Source organism: Schistocerca serialis, chromosome 9, assembly GCF_023864345.2.
Source record: "Schistocerca serialis cubense isolate TAMUIC-IGC-003099 chromosome 9, iqSchSeri2.2, whole genome shotgun sequence".
In the NCBI taxonomy this organism is placed as follows: domain Eukaryota; kingdom Metazoa; phylum Arthropoda; class Insecta; order Orthoptera; family Acrididae; genus Schistocerca; species Schistocerca serialis.
In genome coordinates, this window is record NC_064646.1 from 396,125,086 (window position 1) to 396,142,091 (window position 17,006).

Consider the following 17,006-nt stretch of genomic DNA (forward strand, 5'->3'; position numbering starts at 1 on the left):
TCCATACGGACATATGCCATATTCCGAATGGTTTCCGAGATGGGACATTTTCAGTGTCAGTTTTGTACGGTTTTCTTGAGTAACTCGAAAACAGTGGCCTCAAGTGAAAACGTATCGCCGAGCAAAATTAAAATAAATTAAATTTCCTGAAAAATATGTTCTATTCGGTTTTTCCTAGGATTAATAGTTCGCGCGAAGTGAGCGAGATGATACCGAAAATCTAAAGCTATGCCCATGCGTTTTAGCTTAATTAGTTTTTAAAGGCCAGTTTGAGGTAGTTTCCCGACTTGATTGATCACAAGTGCCCTATATCAAACTGTGCGTCTCGAATTCTTCTGCACTATTGTGGTACGTTGTAAACAACGACAATGTACTGAACAATACAGAAAATTAATAACAATGTACATTAAACCTGTTCTATCTTGGAAACCATTCGGAATAGGGCTTATGTCCAATGAAGTTTATTGTTCAGTATCATCAATACTATCACCCCTCAAAGCAAGTACTTTTTCTCATGCCTCACCCAGTATAAGGAGAAATGACACTGTAATGAGAAAATCGACAAGTGCTTATGAAAAACTTATAATAGCACTGGCAGAAGCTATGCTGATGGGTGATTTTCTACCGTAATATCACGTTCATCGTTGAGCTGCATCATTCCGGAAACATGTCATACTGCACATGAAGTACTAAAGCACTACATCTGCTTTGCACATTTAGTCTGCGTCAGCTCAAGCACCGCCAGGCTTCACACAGGTCGAACACGAACAGTAACACACAAGAATTTTTCAGTTGGTGATTCAATCACAAGCAACGATTTGCACGCACAAACACTGTCTGTACAGACAAGTCGGTGAAAATATCCAAGCGTATAAAGGACCCTTAAGATCTACACAGGGTCGACGCTTGATGCAGGGTTTGGCACTCGACCCTCAACATAAATACACTCCTGGAAATTGAAATAAGAACACCGTGAATTCATTGTCCCAGGAAGGGGAAACTTTATTGACACATTCCTGGGGTCAGATACATCACATGATCACACTGACAGAACCACAGGCACATAGACACAGGCAACAGAGCATGCACAATGTCGGCACTAGTACAGTGTATATCCACCTTTCGCAGCAATGCAGGCTGCTATTCTCCCATGGAGACGATCGTAGAGATGCTGGATGTAGTCCTGTGGAACGGCTTGCCATGCCATTTCCACCTGGCGCCTCAGTTGGACCAGCGTTCGTGCTGGACGTGCAGACCGCGTGAGACGACGCTTCATCCAGTCCCAAACATGCTCAATGGGGGACAGATCCGGAGATCTTGCTGGCCAGGGTAGTTGACTTACACCTTCTAGAGCACGTTGGGTGGCACGGGATACATGCGGACGTGCATTGTCCTGTTGGAACAGCAAGTTCCCTTGCCGGTCTAGTAATGGTAGAACGATGGGTTCGATGACGGTTTGGATGTACCGTGCACTATTCAGTGTCCCCTCGACGATTACCAGTGGTGTACGGCCAGTGTAGGAGATCGCTCCCCACACCATGATGCCGGGTGTTGGCCCTGTGTGCCTCGGTCGTATGCAGTCCTGATTGTGGTGCTCACCTGCACGGCGCCAAACACGCATACGACCATCATTGGCACCAAGGCAGAAGCGACTCTCATCGCTGAAGACGACACGTCTCCATTCGTCCCTCCATTCACGCCTGTCGCGACACCACTGGAGGCGGGCTGCACGATGTTGGGGCGTGAGCGGAAGACGGCCTAACGGTGTGCGGGACCGTAGCCCAGCTTCATGGAGACGGTTGCGAATGGCCATCGCCGATACCCCAGGAGCAACAGTGTCCCTAATTTGCTGGGAAGTGGCGCTGCGGTCCCCTACGGCACTGCGTAGGATCCTACGGTCTTGGCGTGCATCCGTCCGTCGCTGCGGTCCGGTCCCAGGTCGACGGGCACGTGCACCTTCCGCCGACCACTGGCGACAACATCGATGTACTGTGGAGACCTCACGCCCCACGTGTTGAGCAATTCGGCGGTACGTCCACCCGGCCTCCCGCATGCCCACTATACGCCCTCGCTCAAAGTCCGTCAACTGCACATACGGTTCACGTCCACGCTGTCGCGGCATGCTACCAGTGTTAAAGACTGCGATGGAGCTCCGTATGCCACGGCAAACTGGCTGACACTGACGGCGGCGGTGCACAAATGCTGCGCAGCTAGCGCCATTCGACGGCCAACACCGCGGTTCCTGGTGTGTCCGCTGTGCCGTGCGTGTGATCATTGCTTGTACAGCCCTCTCGCAGTGTCCGGAGCAAGTATGGTGGGTCTGACACACCGGTGTCAATGTGTTCTTTTTTCCATTTCCAGGAGTGTATATGCAAGGTATCATGCGTAAATACACGGAGAGTCTCTTCGTTTGATCACCGTGCAGCCGAATAGTCACTAAAAACAGTCGCATCCATTAAATACCTGGGAGTACGTGTACGAAGCGATTTAAATTTAGTACAACTTTTATGTAGCAGGAAATGCAGATTCCAGAGACAGATCCATTGAAAGAATGCCCAGAACACGTAGTCCACCCTCGAATGAGGCAGCTTACAAAATAATCATTGACCGATACTTGAATTTGCTCCTCTGGATGGGATCCTTGGCAGTTATGAATGATAGAGGAAATACGAACAAGGGAAGTGCGTTGCGTCACAACTCCGTGTGCCGGCCGAAGTGGCCGTGCGGTTAAAGGCGCTGCAGTCTGGAACCGCAAGACCGCTACGGTCGCAGGTTCGAATCCTGCCTCGGGCATGGATGTTTGTGATGTCCTTAGGTTAGTTAGGTTTAACTAGTTCTAAGTTCTAGGGGACTAATGACCTCAGCAGTTCAGTCCCATAGTGCTCAGAGCCATTTTGAACAACTCCGTGTAATGACCTTTATGGCGCCGAGCAGATAGTCTTCCAAATCCAGTGGCAGACTTTACAAGGGAAGTGTTGTGCATCAAAGAGTGGTTTACTGTTGAAATTAAGAGAAAGTGCGTTCGTAGAACAGTCAACCTGCATTTTGGTTCCTCCTACAAATATCTCATCAAGAGAACACGAAACTAAAACTTGAGAGATTCAAGCTTGCGTAGAGACTTATTGTATACCTATTCATCGACGTTTAGCAGAAGCAACTCATAATGAATTGCGCAACCTAACTTCGTTGTACCATTCACAGCATGATATTCCGAATATTTAACTTCCGTAACTATTTCCATTGATGTAAATCGTCTTGCAAATTAAAACAAAACACATAGAGATTGAAGAGTTCAGAGTTCAGTGATCCTCGGCCCTTTTCTCATATGGGACAATGAAATGACCAATAAAGAGAAAAACTGTCACAGGCCAAGTGCTGTCAGACACACAAGTTCATGGGCGAAACATTCATTGCTGGCGCCTATCCGATTCTAACGCACAACGGTCTGCTTCGATGATCTAGATATAAGACTAAGAACACAGGAGTCTTTGGAAATCTTTGTCCTTCCTCTTGGATATTAAATAACTCGAAGGACTCATCCTTGTTCTGTGCGTGCTAGTGCACCGTATGCAATGATCTAATCGTTGACGGGACATTGGGCCTCATTTCCCTTCCTTCCTTTTTAATACAGGAGCAGCCTCCTCCAACAATCAGAACGCTACACAGCTGTTCACATATAATACATGATAATAACAGTTTTGAATATCGTGGAACACAAGAAAAAACTATGCATCGAACTCTAAAACGAAGAAATACATCCACGGTAACAATCGAAGTAGACATCGATATGAAATGAAGACCATTAAAGTGCGACTACAGAACGTAGTATTTCTTTCCGCCAGCTTGTCTGCTTCCAGTAAACGCAGTTTTCTCATCGCATGGCACTTTTACGTACGCGTCAAGATGACGCACTTTCTCGGAGTGCAGGAAGTCTGCGGTTTTACCTTATTTGGAGCTGACACAACCAAGTCGTTTAACTGCTGCATTGTTTCTTGCACTCAGGAGCTAGGTAGGACTGAATAGAGTAAAAAAGGAAAAAAATGCTCTCTTAACGTTGCTACAGAATCCTGACTCGTATCATTAGTCCATCAGACGCTGTAGACAGGTTTCAGATTTAAGCCAGTACGTTGGCACTCTGCCTCGTGATCGGCAGCTGTTCGCCACCACCTCTTCTCCCTTGCACGCCAAGTACTTGTAATGTATATATCTTCACTTGCCAGGAATGAAACCATCTACTTCTCGGGCAAATACCACCACAGCGTTCTCGCTCAGTGAAATCGATACCCCCTGTCCGAACTATACCAGATAAGTTGTACACAAGGGAAGCTGCATGGAGCAAAGTTATACCGCAAGTTCAGCAGACATTCAGACAACTATTTCAAAAAGATAACTCCCTGTCACGAGTTATTTCAAATCATGAAGCTTTATTATCGAGCCAGATGCCATAGTGGTTCCTGAGCTGGGCTCTTATTCGAGACAAGTTTGAGCTTTCCATAGTTTCGGGGAATGTCTTTAGGTGAAAGCCTAGATGCTTTTCTAAGAAGAACATGGGCAATTTCCGCCCCTACTTTGTCCTACTGAGATGTTCTGCTCCATCTATAATGACCTTGACGTGTTCTTCACCTTTCTGATCCATCTTGTCACTTATACGTCTGCCTGAATATGCAATCTGATTTTATTTGCTGTTATGGTTTGGTTTGATGCAGCTCTCCAAGCCTTGTTTATCTCGCAAAAGCCTCTTCATTTATGCGTAACTAATGTGACCTACATGCATTTAAACTTTCTGACTGTAGTCATCTTAGATCTTTTTCTGCAACTTTTGCCCTCCACACTTTCCTCCATTACCATGTATCTATTATCTGGTGTCTCCTGATGTTCGCTATCGACCTTTAGTCAGATTGTGCCATTAAACCCCTTTGTCTCCAACTTCTCATTAGGTACCTGATTTACCCATCTAATTTTCAATATTCTTCTGTAACAAGACGTTTCAAAATCTTCTACACTCATCAAAAACAGTTTTGCTTCTACACATGTTAAAAAAAGTTTTGCATCACCCCGGTTCCCAGAAATCCTGAAGATAGACGTTGACTGTTGACATTGTATCACAGACAGTCCTTTGACTGTTCAGAGATGTCACTAAACCCGCCCAAAGATGTAATCAACGATGCATGAGCAGCGCCTACTAGACGGGGGGGGGGGGGGGGGGGGGGTCCGACAGCAGATCAGTTCCAGTCATTCCACCAGGAAGAATGTACACGGCTGGTGTTGTGTGTAGTTCAACCATGCCTAGACGGCCAATACCGCGGTTCGACCGCGTCCGCATTGTTACTTAGTGCCAGGAAGGGCTCTCAACAAGGGAAGTGTCCAAGCGTCTCGGAGTGAACCAAAGCGATGTTGTTCGGACATGGAGGAGATACAGAGAGACAGGAACTGTCGATGACATGCCTCACTCAGGCTGCCCAAGGGTTACTATTGCAGTGGATGACCGCTACTTACGGATTATGGCTCGGAGGAACCCTGACAGCAACGCCACCATGTTGAACAATGCATTTCGTGCAGCCACAGGACGTCGTGTTACTTCTTAAACTGTGCGTTATAGGCTGCATGATGCGCAACTTCACTCGACACTTCCATGGCGAGGTCCATCTTTGCAACCACGACATCATGTAGTACGGTACAGATGGGTCCAACAACATGCCTAATGGACCGCTCAGGATTGGCTTCACGTTCTCTTCAACGATGAGTTCACATATGCCTTCAACCAGACAATCGTCGGAGACGCGTTTGGAGGCAACCCGATCAGGCTGAACGCCTTAGACACATTGTCCATCGAGTGCAGCAAGGTGGAGGTTCCCTGCTGTATGATACATGAATGCCATCCTCCGACCGACAGTGCAACCATATCGGCAGCGTACTGGTGAGGCACTCGTCTTCATGGACGACAATTCGCGCCCCCATCGTGTACATCTTGTGAATGACGTCCTCCAGGAGAACGACATCGCTCGACTAGAACGGCCAGCACGTTCTCCAGACATGAACCCGATCGAACGTGCCTGGGATACATTGAAAAGGGCTGTTGATGGACGAATCGCCATTGAGGAGTGGGGCAATCTGGACCAACAGTGCCATGATGAACTTGTGGACAGTATGCCACGACGAATACAGGCATGCATCAATATAAGAGGACGTGCTACTGGGTATCAGAGGTACCGGTGTGTACAGCAATCCGGACCACCACCTCTGAAGATCTCGCTGTATGGTTGTACAACACGCAAGGTGTGGTTTTCATGAGCTATAAAAAGGGCGGAAATGATGTTTATGTTGATCTCTATTCCAATTTTCTGTACAGATTCCGGAACTCACGGAACCGAGGTGATGCAAAAGTTTTTTTGTTGTGTGTATTAACCTCTTGTCTGTATCTCTAATTTTCCTCGTTTTGGTAGCTACAGTAGATTATTTTCTTTGAATACATTTAATGGCTGCTGGTTATTCATTGACAGATTTTTATTTTGTTATGTTGAAACAAATCATTCTCCTGTTAAACATTTGTGGCTTCTACAGTACGTGACCAATAGTGTTGGGCATTAATGTGGCGTGTGTCCATTATTCGCCTTCATAATAGCTTTAATTCGACTGGAAACACTTTCAGTGAGATGTCCCAATGTTTACGGGGGAATGACAGCCGACTAGCGTCTGCAGCGAAGTCGACGTTCTGATCAACCAAACACAATTAAACGAACCCCCACCTGTGCAGTCAGACTGCATCAGTTCATGCGGATTTCAACGTTGTAATACAGTACTCTCCCTTCAATACCAAAGCGTGCTACGACTCATCAGTCTAGGCGTGTACTGTTCAACAAGTTTCATTTTCAGTAGAGTTCCAACACTGCAGAAAACAACTGAATCATCAAATCTACGTTGAAACCTTTGGATCAATTCTGTACAGGGGCTGCCCTTAGTAGTTAAGAATTTATCTCTTTAGTGTATTATTTATTCTTACAACCTCTCATAATTATATTGCCTTGTTCTTTAATTCTTCTGATTCTTTTATTTATAAGTTTTCTAACTAGTATTCTGTAAACTAGTGTGTATTTACTCATCTCATAACGAAGTAGCTTTGGCTGATTTGGTCCCCCAGAATCAGATAAATATAAAATAAATAAACAAAATAAAAAAATATTTTTAAAAAATAATGGTCAGATTTTTCATGAAATAATTTGTCAAAAGTAGGAAATAAAACACATTAGAGAAACATTTGATGCGACCTTGAATGATGCTCGAAATCATGTACAGCAGCCGAGATGCTCACACGATGAAGGCGTAAGGAGACACTGGTGAAACTGCGCAGACAAACATACTCTAGAATTCTTTAAAATTCCAAGAATCTAAATTAAACTTTGAACTATAAATTCTTAATTGGCACCTTATTTGCTGTACATGATTTCCAGTATTATTCAAAGGTGCGTGAAATATTTATCTAATCTTACTTGTAGACAAATCATTTCACAAAAAGTTTAACTGTTTTTTAATTTTTTATTTATTTTCAACTTTAGTTCAGAAAGCATGAAACACAGGATATCGCAGGAGGAGTTGTCAATATTCGGGGATGCGACAGAAGCGGTCATTCGAAGTGAAAATGTCTAGTAAACATGTGCTCTAAAGTGCATACCTTAAGAGCTATGAGCACTTGATCTTGGCTACCTTGAACCTTACCTCTTCTACAGTACAACTGTCCATAGCTCTTATGGCACGTGTTTCAGAGCCCCTGTTTACTACTTTTTTTTCTTCGAACGATCGGCATGTCATATCCCCGAATACTGACCATTCCTCGTGAGACACCCAGTATCGTATACAGCGTGGTCCATTGATAGAGACCGGGCCAAGTATCACACGAAATAGGCATCAAACGAAAAAACTACAAAGAACGAAACTCGTCTAGCTTGAAGGGGGAAACCAGATGGTGCTATGGTTGGACCGCCAGATGGCGCTGCCATATGTCAAACGGATATCAACGGCGCTTTTTTAAAAATACAAACCCCCATTTTTTATAACATATTCGTGTAGTACGTAAAGAAATATGAATGTTTTAGTTAGACCAATTTTTTCGCTTTGTGATAGATGACGTCGTGAACAGTTCTGCCATTGGGCACAAGAGAAATTACGGAACGATGACAGATTTTTTTCACGCGTCCTATTTGGCGACGAAGCGTCATTCACCAACAGCGGTAACGTAAACCGGCATAATATGTACTATTGGGCAACGGAAAATCCACGGTGGCTGCGACAAATGGAACATCAGCGACCTCGGCGGGTTAATGTATGGTGCGGAATTATGGGAGAAAGGGTAATTGGCCCCCATATTATCGAATGCAATCTAAATGGTGCAATGTATGCTGATTTCCTACGTAATGTTCTACCGATGTTACTACAAGATGTTGCACTGGATGACAGATAGGCGATGTACTTCCAACATGACGGATGTCCGGCACATAGCTCACGTGCGGTTGAAGCGGAATTGAATAGCATATTTCATGACAGGTGCGTTGGGCCCGGACGTTCATCGGATCTGACGTCCCCGGATTTCTTTCTGTGGGGAAAGTTGAAGGATATTTGCCATCGTGATCCACCGACAAAGCCTGATAACATGCGTCAGCACATTGTCAATGCATGTGCGAACATTATGGAAGGTGAACTACTCGCTGTTGAGAGGAATGTCGTTACACGTATTGCCAAATGCATTAAGGTTGACTGACGTCATTTTGAGCATTTATTGCATTAATGTGGTATTTACAGGTAATCACACTGCAACAGCATGCTTTCTCAGAAATGATAAGTTCACAAAGGTACATGTATCACATTGGAACAACCGAAATAAAATGTTCAAACGTAGCCACGTTCTGTATTTTACTTAAAAAACCTACCTGTTACTAACTGTTCGTCTAAAATTGTGAGCCATATGTTTGTGACTATTACAGCGCAATCTATCACAAAGCGAAAAAAGTAGTCCAACTAAAACATTCATATTTATTTACGTACTACACGAATATGTAATAAAAATGGGGGTTCCTATTTTTAAAAAACGCAGTTGATATCCGTTTGACCTAAGGCAGCGCCATCTAGCGGGCCAACCATAGCGCCATCTGGTTTCCCCCTTCAAGCTAGACAAGTCTCGTACTTTGTAGTTTTTTCGTTTGACGCTTATTTCGTCAGATATTTGGCCTGGTCACGATCAATGGACCACCCTGCATATAAATATGGACTGGTATTAAGAGTTCGATGCCGAGGTGGTGTCAAATGGAAAGACACGAACTAGGTGGCTGATCTATGGGATCTCCCAGGCAGTAATGCCATGCCCTCAGTTCATTTTTAAGAGTATAAAAATCATTAGAGCGCACAGAAGTTTCAATTTGTATTGTGTTTCGATATTTTTTGACACTTCCTTTACACAGCTAGCAGTAGCTGTTCGTGAAATACTTCAGTTTTGCCTCAAATCAATAATTAAGTTTTCCTTAGTTACCGTGATTACTTTCAAGCAATTACACAATTTTTTGGCACAACTCAACTCGACCTCGTACTGGTCACTTTGATTCCCCATTGTCCATTTCTCACTCTTCGTTCGGCTATGAAAATTCGCTCAAAAATCCAGGAAGTTTTATTTTCGCTCTGTTCAGACGTTTGATCACGAAGAAACTAAAAGATAGAACGATTACCTGCTCATATCACGTCCCCAATGCCTCTTTCCACGAGTGTTTTAATCGAGCTACGTGCTACGTGCCTCGGTGAGAGTACCGCAGCTGAGATGAGGTGCGCGCGCACCCGCCAGTGTCGGGCGAGGTGCGGCTGTTCCAGGGCAGCCCGCACGAGCCGGTGGTGGTGTCTGGGGTGGTGAGCGGCCTGGAGCCGGGGCTGCACGGCTTCCACGTGCACCGAGAGGGCAAGCTGGGCAACGACTGCGCCGACGCCGGGCCGCACTTCAACCCCGACAACGTGAGTGCACAAACCCTTACGGCGACGCTACTTTTAGGCCCACTTTGGGGATCTACTTTTTGTAGTAGAGGATGTACTGCACAGCGGAACTTTACAATGCTACTTTACTTTAATCACATTTATTAAATCCTAGTCTTTCCCCTATGGCTTCGCCCGCGTATCCGTTCAACACATAAATTGAATACGTCTTCTCCTCCCCCTTCTCTGGGTACACTTCTTTCTGCCTCTGCCTTCCTCCCTCTATCTTTATACCTCTTCCTCCTCTGTCTGTCCACCACATCTTCCCACCTACACCTATCTGTCCCATGCTCCCCACTCTCTCTGTCCATTGCCTCCACCCCCTCTCTCTCTCACCATATTCTCCTCCTCCTCCCCCTGACCATTCCTCCTCCCCCTCTCTCTTTCCATCTCTCTCCCCCCTCTTCCTTTTCCACCTGCCCACTACCATTGTACACCTTCCACCTGCCTGAAGCATCTCCCACTCCTCTCCTCTCTCTGTCCATTTTCTCTTATCCCTCACTCTGTCCAGCCCCTCCTCTATCTAGCTCAACTTGACCCCAGCCATGCTCATGAGCACCTGTAGCCCCTGCAATACAGTTGAATAAAGCACACTGACAGTACTCCCACAAGATACATGTCTTGCAGGGCAGGTCACACATCAGAGGCTTGAAAATTATTTGTTTGTTCCTGATGTACAGGTAACCATGAATAGCAGGCTGATGAAGTATGCTGAAACTACTTCAACACAACATGCCTTCATGCAGAGCACCCTACATGTTGGGGCCCAGAAAATTCTTTCTTGCCCATGACATATAGGCTGCCCTAAAGACCTGGTTGATTTGGCAGGCTAATAGTCTTCCCCTGTCATACAGGTAGTCTATATGCCAGGGGCTCGAAAAAAACACGTTTTTGCCCATATCTCCATTCATATTGGATATACTACGTTATAAACCCCATAGCGCTGATACTCGTGACGCTTGCTGTTTCTGTGCTAAATTTGGTTGAAATCGATCCAGGCGTTTTGGGGGAGACCCCAGACATAAACTCTGCTTTATATGTACAACAAATAAAAACTTCACTTGCATGCAGCATTTACAGTCAATATAAAAATTAATTAGGCCCAAAAATGAGAGGAACGTAATTTAAAGAATATAATTCTTTCTTTTATTTCCACAAATGTATCGTATTCTGAAGCATAGCTAAACTGTTTGCAGTTAACCATTACAAATCTCATTTTGAAAGAGTTACCAGCTTTCTATAATACATTATGGTTAAAAGGAAAACAATAATCTGTCCATATTCTTGATAATTATTTCAGGACTGTTTTTCTTGGTGTTAGTTATTACTTTGCTACAAATGGAACATTAGCAGAACGACATTTACGTGAGTGCTGCAGTGAATTTTATTATCAGAAAATGTGTGGTGTGAAATGACTCCCGAAACAGTACCGATTTTGAGGGATCTTAAGCTTACATCTGACCATAATCCACAGGCAGACAAGTTACAGTTATAAATACAGTGAGCTTTGCGACGGAATGGTCGACCAAAACATTAAGTTGAACTTACACTAAACCCCAACTCTAGACGGTGTTGCTTCAACTCTTAAGCAGGATTCAAAAGAAATCAGTTGCATTAAATCATAGGGGAAATTGTCCGCCCCGATAGCTGAATGGTCAGTGTGACGGACTGCCGTCCTCAGGGGCCTGGGTTCGATTCCCGGCTGGGTCGGGAATTTCCTCCGCTCAGAGACTGGATGTTGTGTTGTCTTCATCATCGTTTCTTCCCCATACGGCGCGCAGGTTGCCCAATGTAGCGTCGAATGTAATAAGACCTGCACCAAGGCGGCTGGACCTGCCCCGTAAGGGGCCTCCCGGCCAATGACGCCAAACGCTCATTTCCATAAGGGAAATTAATTATGAATATAAAGGTTCCCATATATGTATGATATAAAACTGAATATAAAACACCAAAGCAAGGTGAACATTTTATCTCAGGGACTACAGGTAGGCCTATGCAAACAACGAGAGTAGCTGAGCAAATGTACATAAGGAAGGAGCTAAGCTACACAGGCAGAAACAAACAAACAAACGACAACATAATTAGTAAACAGGCAGGCAATTCGGTAACCAGCTAATAACAGATAACGCGGATTTACTAGAATCAGCTTGCCAGCTGTCTTAGCAAAATAGATATCTTTTCTACAAATGTATGAGGAACTTACATTAGAAAATGATTCGGAGAATGCCACAAGACCAACCAAAGCATACAGGCGGCCCCTTTACGAGTTTGCCCATGAATTCAATAAATAAGACATTAAGTAACGGATACCCTGGCCTGTAACAGTCACCTGTAAGAAGAATCAAACACAGACCTAATAAAATGCAAAACGGCAATGAACAAAACAGGGCTGGTAGGATATGCGCCGGACAAGTGAGATACAGTTAACTTTAGAGAAACATTTGACAGAAGGCACAGACTTGTGTACACAAACTACCAAGCCACGCTACCTAGCAACGTGCGAAGTAGGCAATAAAAATCAAATTATAATCCACGTTCGCCACATATCGTGAATAGGTGTTCAGAAAATTGGCTAATTACAGCATGGTTGAAAAACACAAACGAGCACATTTACTAACAATAGAAAATTGATGGAACGACCACATACCAGCTAGACCCGAAAGGAAACAGGGTGCAGTGGCTCATACATGCGTAAAGAACGAAATTACTGCCTCTTACAAAAGTCCTCACCATACAGTCCACAAGGTAGGCATGCAACGGTTCCCTGTGCAGGATTGCTTCCTCCTGTTGTCGAGTAAACTCCAACCACACGATGCGCCAATAACACTCCAAAGGCCAGGCCACCACCTTCCAGCTGTGTTCGCCCCAACACAGCGCTCTCACATCCTCAGTAAACCCAGACTTCCATCTGTCAACAAGTCAAGTGCACACACACACACACACACACACTCTCTGCCATACTCTCACCTGCCCTCTATCTGGCTACCTGTACCTCCCTCTTTCTCTGTCCATTTCTTCTTATCCTCTCCTCTCTGCCATCTAGTTCTCCGTCCCCTGTCTGTTCATTTTCAGCTCCTCCTCTCTGCCTGTCAATCTCCTCTCTCTCTCTATTCTCTCTATTCATCTCTTTCTCCCACCTATATCTGTCCATCTTTTTCTCCCCCTGTCTCTGTCCATCTCATCCTACTTCCTCTTGTTATCCACATCCTCCTTCCCTCTGCTGCTCAGCGGTGTCCATCTGCAGATAACCCCCCTAAAATGCATTCTGATACTAGATGCACAATACGCCGCTCATACGGGACAGTTTAGACGCAAACAGTTAGGAAACTTTCTAACCACCATCCCCACTCCCACCTAACAGATCCAGAAGAAAGTGACGGAATACTGCATTGCCATCAAGTTCAGAACTATGTTTAAAATTTCAAGTGTCTAGCTCAGTAAGAAACTGATTATAATCAATTACGAAATTTGGACTGGACAGACTGACAGAAGTAATCTAATAAAAATGGTAAAAAGATCACTCCAAAGTGTGTGTATTTGCACATAAACATTCTCAAGAACCATACACCTATTACTACAAACAGTAAGTCAGTTTTCGATTTATCATAGTTTCATGAACTTATATTCCATAATGTGGCACTTTGTTATATAACAATGTGGTCTTGCCATGCCCAGAATTAAACTAAATGTAAAGTTGATTTAGAATGTTAAAGCATCTGAAGATGAGCCGCTAGGGCTCGAAACGCTTCGTGCATTTCAATAAAATCACGATTTGTAGCTGAAGGCGTTTGTTCTTTATTATTAAGAAAGTAATACAGCCATGGAAGAAAACTGCAAACACTGGATAAAATTAAGTCACTCCAGTTATTTTTTTTACTGGACCTCATAAAACGGAAATCCATAATTTTCAGCTGAGCTGCTTCTATTGAGATTAATTTCCATAACCTCAGAACGAAACAAACCTCAAGATTTTAAATAACAAATCACAGATGTACCTCACAGGTAGTAAAAGCTATCATTTAGAATTTAGATACCAAATCACAAGTGTTATCCCCAGATAGAAAAAGCTAACTTTTCCATCCAACAACTTGTTGTTGTTGTGGTCTTCAGTCCAGAGACTGGTTTGATGCGGCTCTCCATGGTACTCTATGCTGAGCAAGCTTCTTCATCTCCGAGTAACTATTGCAACCTACATCCTTTTGAATCTGCTTAGTGGATTCATCCGATGGTCTCCATCTAAGATTTTTACCCTCCACTCTTCCCTTCAATACTAAATTGGTGATCCTCTGCTGCCTCAGAACGTGTCCTATCAACTGATAGCGTCTTCTACTCAAATTGTGCCACAAATTCCTTCTTTCCCCAATTCTATTCCGTACTACCTCATTAGTTACGCGATCTATTCATCTAATCTTCAGCATTCTTCTGGAGCACCACATTTCGAAAGCTTCTATTCTCTTCTTGTCTAAACTATTTATCGTCCATGTTTCACTTCCATACATGGCTACACTCCATACAAATAGTTCCATAAAGGAGATCCTGACACTTAAATCTAAACATGATGTTAACAAATTTCTCTTCCTCAGAAACACTTTCCATGCCAGAGCCAGTCTACATTTTATATCCTCTCTTCTTCGACCATCATCAGTTATTTTGCTTCCCAAATAGCAAAACTCATCTACTACTTTAATCTAATTACCTCAGCATCACCTGATTTAATTCGACTACATCCCATTATCATCGTTTTGCTTTTGTTGATGTTCATATTATATACTCCTTTCAAGACACTGTCCATTCCGTTCAACTGCTCTTCCTTTGCTGTCTCTGATAGAATTACAAAATCATTGGGGAACCTCAAAGTTTTTATTTCTTCTCCATGTATTTTAATACCTACTCCAAATTTTTCTTTTGTTTCCTTTACTGCTTGCTCAATAAACAGATTGAATAACATTGGAGATAGGCTACAACCCTGTCTCACTCCCTTTTCGATCACTGCTTCCCTTTCGTGCTCTTCGACTCTTATAACTTCCACCTGGTTTCTGTACAAATTGTAAATAGCCTTTCGCTCCCTGTATTTTACCCACGCCACCATGAGAATTTGAAAGAGAGTATTCCAGTCACCATAGTCAAAAGCTTTCCTTAAGTCTACAAATGCTAGAAACGTAGGTTTGCCTTTCCGTAATCTTTCTTCTAAGATAAGTCGTAGGGTCAGTACTGCGTCACGTGTTCCAACATTTCTACGGAATCCAAACTGATCTTCCCCGATTTCTACCACTTTTTCCATTCATCTGTGAAGAATTCGTGTTGGTATTTTGCAGCAATGATTTATTAAACTGATAGTTCGGTAATTTGCACACCTGTCGACACCTGTTTTCTTCGGGATTGGAATTATTATATTCTTCTTGATGTCTAAGGGTATTTCTCCTAACTTATACATCTTGCCCATCAGATGGTAGAGTTTTGTGGTGGCTGGCTCTCCCAAGGCTATCAGTAGTTCTAATGGAATGTTGTCTACTCCCGGGACCTAGTTTCGACTCAGGTCTTTCAGTGCTCTGTCAGAATCTTCACGCAGTACCATATCTCCCATTTCATCTTCATCTACATCCTCTTCCATTTCCATAATATTATCCTCAACTACATCGCCTTTCTATTAAATACCAAATACCCTAACGAGCCCAGACATTATGACCACCTCTTTATTAGTCAACCTTTCTTCTAAGATAAGTCGTAAGGTCAGCATTGCCTCACGTGTTCCAACATTTCTACGGATCCAAACTGATCTTCCCCGAGGTCGACTTCTACCAGTTTTTCCATTCGTCTGTAAAGAATTCGCGTTCGTATTTTGCAGCTGTGACTTATTAAACTGATAGTTCGGTAATTTTCACATCTGTCAACACCTGCTTTCTTTGGGATTTGAATTATTATATTCTTCTTGAAGTCTGAGGGTATTTCGCCTGTCTCATACATCTTGCTCACCAGATGGTAGAGTTTTGTCAGGACTGGCTCTCCCAAGGCCGTCAGTGGTTCCAATGGAATGTTGTCTACTCCGGGGGCCTTGTTTCGACTCAGGTCTTTCAGTGCTCTGTCAAACTCTTCACGCAGTATCGTATCCCCCATTTCATCTTCATCTACATCCTCTTCCATTTCCATAATATTGTCCTCAAGTACATCGCCCTTGTATAGACCCTCTATATACTCCTTCCACCTTTCTGCTTTCCCTTCTTTGCTTAGAACTGGGTTTCCATCTGAGCTCTTGATGTTCATACAAGTGGTTATCTTATCTCCAACGGTCTCTTTAATTTTCCTGTAGGCAGCTATCTATCTTACCCCTAGTGATATTTGTCTTTACATCCTTACACTTGTCCTCTAGTCATCCTTCCTTGGCCGTTTTGGACTTCCTGTTGATCTGATTTTTGAGACGTTCATATTCCTTTTCCTTTTCCCCTGCTTCATTTACTGCATTTTTATATTGTCTCCTATCATCAATTAGATTCAATATCTCTTCTGTTACCCAAGGATTTGTACTAGCCCGCATCCTTTTATCTTACTTGCAATAACTTATTGCTTTTTTTTCAATTTTATGTCCAATTTATTAACAAAATAAAGAAAAACAACTGCGAGTACACTGTAAGAAATGGTGCAACACTTACAGGCGGCCTTGCCTCAGTACATTTCGGACTGTACCGGATGATCAAAAAGTCAGTACAAATTTGAAAACTGAATAAATCACGGAATAATGTAGATGTACAAATTGACACACAGGCTTGGAATGACACGGGGTTTTATTAGAACCAAAAAAATACAAAAGTTCAAAAAATGTCCGACAAATGGCGCTTCATCTGATCAGAATAGTAATAATTAGCATAACAAAGTAAGACAAAGCAAAGATGATGTTCTTTACAGGAAATGCTCAATATTTCCACCACCATTCCTCAACAATAGCTGTAGTCGAGGAATAATGTTGTGAACAGCACTGTAAAGCATGTCTGGAGTTATAGTGAGGC

The 17,006-nt window shown here is 43.5% G+C and overlaps 2 protein-coding genes across 2 annotated transcripts in view; one reads left to right on the forward strand and one right to left on the reverse strand.

Annotated features, from left to right (window-relative positions):
• Positions 1-17,006, reverse strand: part of LOC126419652 (uncharacterized) — a 626,964-nt gene that overhangs the window by 296,600 nt on the left and 313,358 nt on the right. The window lies entirely within an intron of this gene.
• Positions 1-17,006, forward strand: part of LOC126419808 (superoxide dismutase [Cu-Zn]-like) — a 142,179-nt gene that overhangs the window by 117,463 nt on the left and 7,710 nt on the right. The window contains exon 4 of the mRNA XM_050086991.1: positions 9,824-9,987. Coding sequence (XP_049942948.1) covers positions 9,824-9,987 — 164 coding nt within the window. The remainder of the gene's footprint in view (positions 1-9,823; positions 9,988-17,006) is intronic.